The 12866-nt window shown below is 36.1% G+C and overlaps 1 protein-coding gene across 1 annotated transcript in view; it reads left to right on the top strand.

Annotated features, from left to right (window-relative positions):
* Positions 1-12866, top strand: part of atp7a (ATPase copper transporting alpha) — a 47024-nt gene that overhangs the window by 18451 nt on the left and 15707 nt on the right. The window contains exons 6-15 of the mRNA XM_022671999.2: positions 610-773; positions 860-1021; positions 2503-2579; positions 4537-4759; positions 6285-6518; positions 7913-8007; positions 8760-8887; positions 9041-9195; positions 11254-11388; positions 11741-11935. Coding sequence (XP_022527720.2) covers positions 610-773; positions 860-1021; positions 2503-2579; positions 4537-4759; positions 6285-6518; positions 7913-8007; positions 8760-8887; positions 9041-9195; positions 11254-11388; positions 11741-11935 — 1568 coding nt within the window. The remainder of the gene's footprint in view (positions 1-609; positions 774-859; positions 1022-2502; positions 2580-4536; positions 4760-6284; positions 6519-7912; positions 8008-8759; positions 8888-9040; positions 9196-11253; positions 11389-11740; positions 11936-12866) is intronic.

The following is a 12866-nucleotide window of genomic DNA, read 5'->3' as shown; positions in this document are numbered from 1 at the left end:
ATGTTCCTGTATAGCTTTAATATAGCCTTCAATATTAAATTTTCATGTAAAAAAAACATAAAAAGAAAGAGATGCGTGTCCAAACTTTTGACAGGTACTGTATTGTTCCAGGATTTTTTGTAATAAATGATATGCAATGATAACAAAAAATATATATACTAGCTCAATCAAGTTAATGTGATCTCTAAAACTCAGTGCTCAGAAATAGTCCTGACTATTTGTACCATATAACGATAGAGCAGTGGTGTTTTCTGCAGTCAGAGCTGTGTGCTATAGTGAAAAACAGCAAAACAACAGTAATCAACCATTTAATCAGGCATTTAAATGGCTTTTTAAAAGATAAATAAGAGCGTTTTTCTTGGATTAAAAGCTTGAATTCAGCTGTAACTGGAAATATCTGCACAAAACTGTGCTGGACTGAGGTGCACAGCTTTTGACACATGCGTTTACAAGCACGTGCCCAACCATGTGGATGGAGAGCATGCGGTTACCTCCTGTTTACATTTTAGTTTTTATTTTAAGAAATAATTGGTGTATGGTTATTTAGCTCAGTTAACTTGGGAAATTTCGCAGTTTATGATTATTTAAATAGTTTTATTTCCTCTGCAGGAATACACTCAGTGCTGGTGGCACTAATGGCCAGTAAAGCAGAGGTGCGTTACAACCCTGCAGTCATGGACCCTCTCAAGATTGCAGAGTGCATCAGAGAGCTGGGCTTCACCGCCTCCGTCATGGAGAACTACGATGGCTCCGATGGCGCTCTGGAGCTTGTGGTTGGTATCTCTGCTGGATTGTTTGATTGTATGGTGGAAGGAGGCGTGTTTGGGCTCTGTGACAGCTCTGTGTATTTACCCAACAGATCAGAGGTATGACGTGTGCCTCCTGCGTCCACAAAATCGAGTCTAGCCTGATGAAACAGAAGGGAATCGTATATGCCTCGGTTGCCCTGGCAACAAATAAAGCCCACGTTAAATATGACCCAGAGGTGACCGGCCCAAGGGACATAATCAGACTGATTGAGGTGAGACTTCAGGCTTGTGCTGTTTCAGGATGTGATGGATGTAACATGTTCTGATGTGTGATGTGCATAGAACAAACGACATCCACTGAAACTCACCAACACCTACAAAAAAAAGTAACACATCAAAGCAACATTTGGTATAATGTATGTATTAGTTCGTTTATTTCTTTATTCTCTACCATTTGCTTATTTATTATTTATTTATTTATTTGTCCTCTCCCATTAATTACTACATTATGTCTACCATCATTTTGTCCCTTTTCTTTCCCTATGTTATGTTATGTTTGTTTTCTTTTTTGTTTTCTCTTTTGTTTCTTTCTTCTTCGTTTCTTTCTCCTTTATCTTTTTTTATTTCAGTGAATAACTAATTAAAATAAAGTCTTAAATAGTCCTCTAACGGGTGGTGATGGGATAAAAAACAAGGAAAATAAAATGAATTGCAGAAAACTCCATTTGCACAAAGTCCATAGCAATTACAGTTTGGATTTGCATGGTATGTAATTATAGTGGATTTAGGAGTGTAGCTACAGTAATTATATGGTATTCTATTTTTTTTTATCTTTCTTTATGTCTCTCCCTCTTTTTGTATACATTTATACATTTACTCCCTGATTTACAAGGCCAAATAACCAACCCACTTATTAGCACTCCCCCTATTACTAGTAATTCCCCCTATTACTAGTAATGCCCCAACACCAGGAGGGTGAAGACCAGCACATGCCTCATTGATACATCACAGCACGCTCGGAGGAAAGCACACCAGGTGCCTTGTGCTTACTGACATCACCCTTTTGAGTGATGAGGGGAGAGAGCGCAATCTACCCACCCAGAGAGATCCAGGCCAATTGTGCTCTCTCAGCTGATGGCAAGCTACTTGCACCAGCGATCTCCCAATCATAGTGGCAGCGCTTAAACCACTGCACCAATCGGAGCCCATACCTTTCCCCTCTTTATTTTCATCTCACTTTTTAATCTTACTAATCTTAATAATAAACAAGTATTTATGTCATTCTCACCTTTATTCTATTATATTTTAAATCATAAAATCATGGAGGATCAGACGAGGCCAGTGTGTCTGCAGTGTTTTTATGGCCAGCTATAGGGTGTGTGTGCAGAAACACATCAGTAGTGCTAACATATACATACACTACCTCAGGGGGGCGCTATGCAACAATAGGTGGAACAAACTCTAGCTTGTAGGACTGTCTGTTTAAATGAGTGAAAAGAATACTATAGGGTTGTTGCTTTTTCCCCTGTTATACTGAACTCCTACAGAACAGTGCATTCCATGCAGTAATAAAACTTAAATCATAAGTCCTGTGACCCTTTACATTCCTAGAAGGAGTTCACGTAATGTGCTTCTGATTACTAAAACTTATCTGGGGTCTCTGTGCCATAAGAAAGTTCCACAGTTCAAAAGTAAATAATATTTAAGTACATTTTATTGTTGTGTTGATCATGAAATACTTCTTGATTGACAGAATTTGGGGTTTGAAGCTTCGCTGGTGAAGAAGGATCGTTCAGGAAGTCATCTGGATCACAGTATAGAGATACAGCAGTAAGTGAACAACAGTTTTGTTTCAGTGACTAATGAGATTCATAAGGTTAGACATGTTTGTTTTCCATTGCAAAAGCAGGAAAATCCCAGAGTAAAGATCCATGCTGGTTCGTGTTGAATCTTGGTCCAGTGTTTGGATAATGATAAGGTTGTGCTAGGTGTGCAGTGATAACAGTGAATTACGTGTTTGTCACACAGATACACACAACTTTATATAGATTTTTACCCCTCCCCCCCTTTTTACCCCCTTAATAAATTCAGGATATAATCTCTTTTGTTTACATCTAAAACATCTGACGTGTGTTAACATAATCATGTACCGTAAAGTGGGGTATAAAATATGAATGTAAAATATTGGTTTAAAACTAGAATGGCCCTGAGTCAATTCATGAATAGAAATGTTTTTTTTATAGATTAACTCAGGAAAACAAGGACATTTTATGTTAAACTGTAAAAATACTATTCTTAAGTACTGATTTTTTGTATTGATTTGCTACCATTGTGTATTTTTTGACACTGCTACGTTCACTTCCTTTTATTCTTGATTTGCCGCTCATCAACAGTACTGCCATGCAGTTCGCTGCCATGCACACAGTTTGCAAAGATTTTTGCAGTTAGCACGTTTCTTTGCTAATTTTAGAATTCAATTTCCTATTTTGTGCCTATTCAGCTATCTGAGTCTGCTGCTCCTACATTTCAGATGTTTTCAGAGCAGGGTTGCCAGATTCAACAAAAATATCCAGCCCAAAGTACGTCTAAAACCCACCCTTCACAAGCTTAAACTAGTCCAAAATATATGTTTGTCACACATTTGAAGCAAATGGCAAAACTCTTATGTGTACAACTATTTTGTTTATAAGGAATTTATTATCAGTATTACTGTTTATCTGTTTAAAAGTCATTAATAATATTGTAACATTATAGTTTTATCATAAAATATATCATTAAATAGTAACATACCTAGCAAAAAAAAACAAAAACAAATTTTACTTACTCGTTTATGTTCTCGCCCCTCCAGTACTCCTCTTCTCTCCTCTTTAACATTTTTTGCCTTGTGATTTCTGGTTTCTGGTAACATTGTGATCTCCCTCTCTTATCTCTTTCTCTCTCTCTCTCTCTCTCTCTCTTTCTCTCTCTCTCTCTCTCTCTCTCTCTTTCTCTCTCTTTCTCTCTCTCTCTCTTTCTTTCTCTCTCTCTCTTTCTCTCTCTCTCTCTTTCTTTCTTTCTTTCTCTCTCTTTCTCTCTCTCTCTCTCTCTTTCTTTCTCTCTCTTTCTCTCTCTCTCTCTTTCTTTCTCTCTCTCTCTCTCTCTCTCTCTTTCTTTCTTTCTCTCTCTTTCTCTTTCTCTCTCTTTCTCTCTCTCTCTCTCTCTCTCTCTCTCTCTCTTTCTTTCTCTCTCTTTCTCTCTCTCTCTCTTTCTTTCTCTCTCTCTCTCTCTCTCTCTCTCTTTCTTTCTTTCTCTTTCTTTTTCTCCCACTAAAATGAAAACTGAAATGAAAACACTAAAACAAAAATGAAAATACCATTTTGCCTATTTTTTTTCCAAACTTGTGAAAATTCTATGACAAAATAAAAAAACCAAATTACATCACTCGACTTGCAATTTATTTTTTCGCTTGAGCATTGATTATATGTGACAAAAATAAAATTGTATGCTGATATTTTTTTTTTTTTTTTTTTTTCGGCTGAGGTCATTTTTAAGAGTAAAAAAAGGCAACCCACCACCCCTAAATTTTTACCCGAGACTGGATTGTCAAACAAGCCCAATTTGGTGGGAAAAACGCAAACCTGGCAATTTGCAAAAGTAATAAAATTCTGGGAATATGTTTTTTATTTAAATGACTACCGTGTTCTCACAGGGTAGAACTGACATCAGGACTCATCATAGTAGATGCTCAGTGTGCGGGATCAAACTACAGTGTGTTAGATATTTTATGTTTGTTGTCGTTGTTCTCCAGGTGGAAGAAATCCTTCCTCATCAGCCTGGTGTTCTGCGTTCCTGTTATGGGAATGATGATCTACATGATGGTGGTCGACCACATGATCGTAATGTCCCACCATCACAACGCCACACGAGAAGACAGACAGATGTACCACTCCCACATGTTCCTGGAGAGGCAGCTCCTACCCGGCCTGTCCATCATGAACCTGCTCTCCTTCCTCTTCTGTGTGCCTGTGCAGGTAACTCACAGTCCAGCATATCATCTCTGTTTTAACAAAACATCGTCGTCGGCATCACAGTCTGGAAAGACCATAGATTTCTTGTGTCTGAAGTTAGTTATTCACACAGCGCCTGCTGTGACTGAAAAGGCCAATCCACGAGAGGCAGACACATGTATATGGGTTTTGTTGCTGGTGGGGGTGGTGTCTTTTTTTGGTTTCATTCTTCCCCTCTTTGCTTCCTGGCAGTGGGCCATGGTGGTTTCATATTGTAGCAGCCTGAGAAAATTAAAAATAATAAAAGAAGCTTAAAGGTTTGAAGCTTAACAGTAATGATATGGGTGATGTTATCTGGTATCTTCTAGCATCATAAAAAAAATAAAAGGCCTCATGTGTTTTATTCCTCAAGTAGACCTGATTTTTCTGAGCAAAGAAGGCACAGTGCTCTCATACAGTTTATGTAGTCCAAACTACAACAGCAGCACAATAGGGAAATAGGCAATTATATATACAGCTCTGGAAAAAATGAGACTACTTAAAAATTATGAGTTTCTTCGATTTTACCAAATTAAAAACCTCTGAAATATAATCAAGAGGAAGATGGATGATCACAAACCATCAAACCAAACTGAACTGCTTGAATTTTTGCACCAGGAGTAAAGGCATAAAGTTATCCAAAAGCAGTGTGTAAGACTGGTGGAGGAGATGCCAAGATTTATGAACACTGTGATTAAAAACGAGGGTTATTCCACCAAATATTGATTTCTGAACTCTTAAAACTTCATGAATATGAACTGGTTTTCATATTCTTCAGCTCTGCCTTTTCTTATTTTCTGCAAATAAATGCTCAAAATGGCAATATTTTTATTTGGAATTTGGGAGAAATGTTGTCTGTAGTTTATGGACAACAATGTTCATTTTACTCAAACCTATATCTATAAATAGCAAAATCAGAGAAACTTATTCAGAAACTGGAGTGTCTCTTAATTTTTTCCAAAGCTGTATATGGTCATCATGCAATAATAGTTATATATTTTTTGCCATATACCATTTAGGCTATATTCTCATTACAAGCCTTGTTAATAAATTTAGATTTTTTTGCTCAGTATGTATTTGGCTATCTTGGTTGTTAACAATAAATAATAAATGTATACATGTAAATGTGTCCTTCATCTGTCTGTAATGGGAATGAGCCTGCTCCTGAAACAGCATACACACATAACAAATGAATCAGTGCATGCATTCAGAAAAAAGATGCATGAAATCTGATTTTAAGGCAAACAAATCTACTTTATGCCAAGTTGGTCATGTTGGTGATCTTATACAGATTAAATAGAATATTGTTAAATTTTGTATTTCATTGTATTTCATTGATTATCAAATATGTTGTACATATAAAAATGAAATGCTTACTGCAGGCTACAACACAGAATTATATAATATGAGCTGCAGAGTCAGTACACCATTACATTGTCTACATTGTCTTTGATGTTTTGGAGTGATTTGATTGTCCAGAAACTGAACATGTGATTATTTTTCTTTGCAGTTCATTGGAGGCCGTCACTTTTACGCCCAAGCATATAAAGCTCTAAAGCACTGGTCAGCCAATATGGACGTGCTGATAGTCCTGGCCACGTCCATCGCTTTTACTTACTCCCTGGTCATTCTGATGGTTGCCATGATTGAGAAAGCGAAGGTGAACCCCATCACCTTCTTTGATACGCCACCGATGCTCTTCGTCTTCATCTCACTGGGCAGATGGCTGGAGCAGATAGCCAAGGTACAGTCCCCCAACATGTGATGGTATTATTACCTGTTGCTTTGCTTCATTGTTTTTAAAACAATAGAGAAGTGGTTCTCAGACCTCATGGATCCCATGCTGATCAATGATTAATGTAACCTGCATCAAACATTATGCCCATGCCCAATTAAAAAATATATATATTTTAAGCTTCACAGTGACTATGACAATGACTATTCATTTACAGTGTAGCTGAGAGTACATACAACATATGGAACATGAAAATATTTACACATGGAAATATTTACACATATTGGATGCAAAGTAAATGGACTAGGATAAAAAAATAAAAGACCACCTAAAAATGATAAGTTTCTTTGATTTTACCAAATTGAAAACCTCTGGAATATAATCAAGAGGAAGATGGATGATCACAGGCCATCAAACTATAAAACCAAGATGAACTGCTTGAATTATTGGATTAGCATAAAGTTATCCAAAAGCAGTGTGTAAGACTGGTGTAGGAGAACATGCCAAGATGCATGAAAACTGTGATTAAAAACCAGGGTTATTCCACCAAATATTGATTTCTGAACTATTAAAACTTGATGAATATGAACTTGTTTTCTTTGCATTATTTGAGGTCTGAAAGCTCTGCATCTTTTTTGTTATTTCAGCCATTTCTCATTTTTTACAAGTAAATGCTCTAATTTACAATATTTTTATTTGGAATTTGGGAGAAATGTTGTCTGTAGTTTATAGAATAAAATAACAATGTTCATTTTACTCAAATATATACCTATAAATAGCAAAATCAGAAAAACTAATTCAGAAACTGAAGTGCTCTCTTAATTTGTTCTAGATCTGTATTTATATATTTAAATAAGCTACAAGAATGTTATTGTAACAAATTGAAAGTTTAATTGAGTAATGGAGTAATAAATAAATAAATAAAACTGTGCAAATATATATATATATATATATATTTTAAATACAGTGTCTGAAAATACAGTTACATTTAAATGCATTTTTCATTATACAATTTTAATACAATTAAATTGTTTCTGTAAAAAATATTTAAAACATGTTACTTCTATTTGCCTGATTAGCTTGCATCAACTTTCTCACATTAATTTATTGGATCAAACATTCAGAACAAGAAATCATAATCATAATGTTTTAGCTGATTATTGTTTTGGGGATATCCTAAACTCCCCCTGGTTTCCCCCCCAAGCATTTTCTCCAGCTTTGAAGCAAATCATGTGACTGCTGCATGACTGTGGCTCTACAGTCACACAACCTTTCTTTGAAACTGTTTAAGCAAAACACTGCTTATGATGCTATAAATTCTGTTGTGTTCTTTAATACTCTTCCTGTAGTAGAATTAGCCTTAACCTTTTAATCACTGCTCCTGTGTTAAATTTCTCCCACAGAGTAAAACGTCTGAGGCTCTGTCCAAGCTGATGTCCTTACAGGCGACTGAGGCTACTGTTGTGACTCTCAATGGAGATACAATGGCCGTGTTAAGGTACATTTTCTTTCCCCTGGTACCCTGCTTTACTTCCAGCTCTCTGCCACAGAGACTTAACATACTACTCCAGTCGTTTCCCTTTTTTTTAGTTTGATATCAATAAAGAAGTGATGAATGACTTTATGGGTTTATTGCTGCTATCTACTGACAGATTAGAACAATCTGTGTTTGTGCACTTCTTCTTCATATCTGTTTCTAGGCTTTAATGACCCTATGCAGGCCAAAAAATGGATTATTCTGAGCTGCAGCTTTGGAATAAAAACATAATGGTGTGCTTCCATTATGGGGGGGTGGTGCTGATGTGCTGTTAGCAAATCAGAGGCAATATATTTGCATGTATGAATATTTATAAGCAAGAGCCGAAATCCTGTCTGCCTTCAGAGACCACTAATTCAGGGACATAAAGCAGAGCTATACAGAAACAGTGGAGCACTGTTTAAACGATGGAATGAAAAATTAGACGTCATGTGGCCACAATAAAGAAAATTATTAATAAACTTCTCACTGAATTTATCTAATTACATTTTGAGCTTGGTATCAATATTCAGAAATGGGTCTGGGCTCTTACGGGTTAAGATGGACAAAGATTATTATGATTATGGTTGTTTTTTTTTTTTTGTATTTATCTCTCTCTCTCTCTCTCTCTCTCTCTCTCTCTCTCTCTCTCTCTCTCTCTCTCTCTCTCTCTCTCTCTCTCTCTCTCTCTCTCTCTCTCTCTCTCTCTCTCTCTCTCTCTCTCTCTCTCTCAGTGAGGAGCAGGTGGATGTGGAGCTGGTACAGAGGGGTGATATAGTCAAAGTGGTTCCAGGAGGAAAGTTCCCAGTAGATGGGAGAGTCATTGAAGGACATTCAATGGCAGATGAGTCGCTCATCACAGGTAAAGCAGCCACTTTTATCCTGCTCATATGAAGTACAGCATTAAAGTTACAGAAATGTAGAGTAGATTTGAATTACTTTTGTGTATAAATTTTTAAGTATTAAAATGCTGTTATTAGAGGATATTATTTTCTAAAACCATCTCATGCTACAGGTGAAGCCATGCCAGTAACAAAGAAACCCGGGAGTACAGTGATCGCTGGTTCCATCAACCAGAACGGATCTCTGCTCATCCGAGCCACGCATGTAGGCACAGATACCACTCTCTCACAGATCGTCAAACTGGTGGAGGAGGCGCAGACCTCAAAGGTATGCATTTAAAAAAAAAAGTTTCAAAGTTCAAAAGTTTGTAATCAGTTACAGCTTTAACCTTTCTTTTGTGTTCAGCTGTAAGGAATAGCAATATTCCAGCAAAATGTTCTCAGATCAGATCAACTCATGTTTAACCATGTGTACCATCCAAAAGTAGATATAGAAGAGAATAATTTGTTCCACAAACATTGTCTAAATACATTTTTCATGATAAATCACAACTAAAATTCGCCCAATTAAACTTTATCTGTTTGAATTTTATATTATTTATATTTCTTATATTTATATTTTGAAGCCTCACTACTGGGTCAAACAGTGGCAGTATTTTTTATTTTTTTCAAGATTCCACTGCAGCTTAGCACAAAAGGTTTTACGATCCACGATAAAACAATAGGCTTAACTAAAATCCGTCACGTTCTGCATAAATATCTTATTCATTTGAGAATATTTTTATTTTTAAATTTATTAATGATCTGCAGCTCTCTTAGTCATTTTGGAATGATTTGTAGTTCTGGGCTGAGTCTAGACCAAAGCTTCTTAACACAAAGATTATTCTTAAACGGTTGAGTGAGCATTACTTTAAACACCCCCTCTACCAGTTAACCCCCTCGACTCTCTTAACACTAAGATGCTTTTTGGGAAACTCTAGTAGAGCATGGCTTTTCTTATACTCTCAGCCAGATGGTTCTGTTTAAGAACAGCATAGTAGACAAACACAGCTTTTTCATGCTTAGTCTAACCTTAGCGTCCAACAACAGCGTTTGTTAATCAATCAGCCCTTAGTGACATAAAACCAAGCTTAGTTCTCCACACTATCACATGAGATCTTCTTTCTTCAGAATGCGAAGTTCCTTCTACTTTTTAATGTATTTTTGTTTGCCTGCATCTGTTCTGATTTGGAAGTTTTTACAGTATAAGATTTACTTAAAGTAGACATAAGAAGCTTTAAATACTGTTTTTGGGTGCCTTAAACCTTGAAACTCTATTATGTATATAAGTATGCTGTATATCATGGCTGCACAAACTGACGTTGCAACATTTTCACTAGCTTTTATTAGAAGTAATTTATTTTAGATGTCTTATTGTATTTGCAATTTCCTTCCTATTTCTGAGTTAGTAGTAAAATAAACTAAGTTGGCAGATGTAACCTGGCTGCTAAATATACTGTATAACATGAGAACACAGCAAATTTGTTTTAAGCACATTCTAGCATGAACTATTTGTCTTACGTGGCATTGCAGACCTATAGACAGTTCCTTCCAAACGTATTGGAACATTGAGGCCTATGGGTGGGTTCAGGTAAAAAATGCTTTCTTCTGAACTGTGTATCAGATCCAGATGTAAATATCTGTAAATAAAAACTGAAATGTTGATATTTTGTCACATAATCATATTTTAATGTGAAACCCAAATGTTTCCAGTCTACAGCAAAAATAATGGCAATGGCCTCACTGTTCCAATACATTTGGAGGAGACTGTGCATATACAGCTCTGGAAAAAAATTAAGAGACCACTTCAGTTTCTGAATCAGTTACTCTGATTTTGCTATTTATAGGTATATATTTGAGTAAAATGAACATTGTTATTTTATTCTATAAACTACAGACAACATTTCTCCCAAATTCCAAATAAAAATATTGTAATTTAGAGCATTTATTTGCAGAAAATGAGAAATGGCTGAAATAACAAAAAAGATGCAGAGCTTTCAGACCTCAAATAATGCAAAGAAAACAAGTTTTTGTCATGCAGTTTTCATGCATCTTTGCATGTTCTCCTCCACCAGTCTTACACACTGCTTTTGGATAACTTTATGCTAATCCAATAATTCAAGCAGTTCATCTTGGTTTTATAGTTTGATGGCTTGTGATCATCCATCTTCCTTTTGATTATGTTCCAGAGGTTTTACATTTGGTAAAATAAAAGAAACTCATTATTTTTAGGTGGTCTCTTATTTTTTTCCAGAGCTCTATATTATATATAATTATTTGGAGATCAGTGATTTTAACATTGCTGCTTGTTTTTGGACATCCTCTGTTTTCTCTCTCTGCACCACAGGCTCCTATTCAGCAGTTTGCAGATAGGATCAGTGGCTACTTCGTCCCCTTTATAGTAGCGGTCTCCGTCCTCACCCTCCTCGCCTGGATAGCGATTGGATTTGTAAACTTCCGTCTGGTGGAGATGTACTTCCCTGTGAGTGCTTTAAGCTTCTGTTTGTGCTCAAACACAACCTGCACTAATCCAAGCAGCTCCAGACTTGTTCGGCTGTTTCAGTGGCTGGCATACATGCCATGTCTTAACTCTCTCTATTACTCCTGGGTTCTTTACAATTCTGTGCAAGATAATATTGTTTCTAAGTAGCTTAGGGTTCATGATGTATTAGAGCCTGATTTACTTAGAGAGATGTGGCCTTTATATGGTTGTATAAGTGTCAGTTTGCCAACTTTTGCTCAGCCATGTGATAAAGGTGGTCTGACTGGAATCTGCTAGGTAACAGAGCTAAGGGTGTTAAAGTTGCTGTACTGATGACTGTGTCTTTCTGCAGGGCTATGATAAGAGTGTGTCTCAGGCAGAGGCCATCATTCGCTTCGCCTTCCAGGCCTCCATTACAGTGCTGTGCATCGCCTGCCCCTGCTCTCTGGGTCTGGCAACTCCCACAGCAGTGATGGTGGGTACAGGAGTCGGAGCTCAGAACGGAATTCTTATCAAAGGAGGCGAGCCTCTAGAAATGGCCCATAGGGTGAGCAAGAACGGCACCATATCTGTCTGAGGTTGTTTTACACACTGCTAGATTTCATTTTTTTCTTCAATTTATTACACACTACCAAGATTGTTTTAGTATTTTTTTTCTTTATTATACACCACCGGATTTTATTTTATTTTTTTTAGAATGACACATTTTTAGTCAGTATTGTTTTATTGATTAAACGTCCAGATTTCTTAGTCGAAAATTGTATTTATTACACAGCACCACAGTTCTTAGTCAAAAATCATTTGTAGTTATTATACACCATCAGGTTTTTATATTTATAACACGCCACCAGATTTCATTGTCATTTATTTTTATTACATACAACCTGATTAGTTTTTTTTTATTTTTTTATACTCACCACCCAAATGTTTAGTCATTTTATTCCCCTAATCATTCATTACTCAGGGTTTGTACGGTCATGAAAAACCTGGAAAAGTCATGGAATTTGAAAATAGCAATTTCCAGGTCTGGATAAGTTTTGGAAAAATAAAAATACCCAGAATGTTTTGGGAAAAGTAACTGAATTTTGGTCTAGAATCTTTGTGTTTCTGTTTATCGATGGATAAAAGCTATTTTGAGCTAAAATATACATCAGCACAGAGTTCATTTAGTAATTTATCTCTACACAACAGAGTTCTCAGGATCTGACACACATTTTATTATTATTATTAAAAAGTGTCAATATTCTATCTGATTAATTTTAGACCTACTGTAATCAATTTTAATTATAGTTGTAGTTGATTTTTGGTTTTATTGTCCATGTCTGCACTGATGTTTTAAAAATTGAATGGTCAGAAAAAATTGCCTTGAAGGCATGAAAAAATTGTGAAAAAATAATGGAAATTTATTGGTCAAAATGTGGATGAACCCTGATTACTGGATTTCTTGGTCAATTAAAAAAAAAAGTTTCACGCTACCA

This window comes from Astyanax mexicanus, chromosome 2 (assembly GCF_023375975.1).
Source record: "Astyanax mexicanus isolate ESR-SI-001 chromosome 2, AstMex3_surface, whole genome shotgun sequence".
NCBI lineage: Eukaryota > Metazoa > Chordata > Actinopteri > Characiformes > Acestrorhamphidae > Astyanax > Astyanax mexicanus.
Note: the sequence above shows the minus strand (reverse complement) of the source record. Positions and strands in the feature narration are given on the sequence as shown.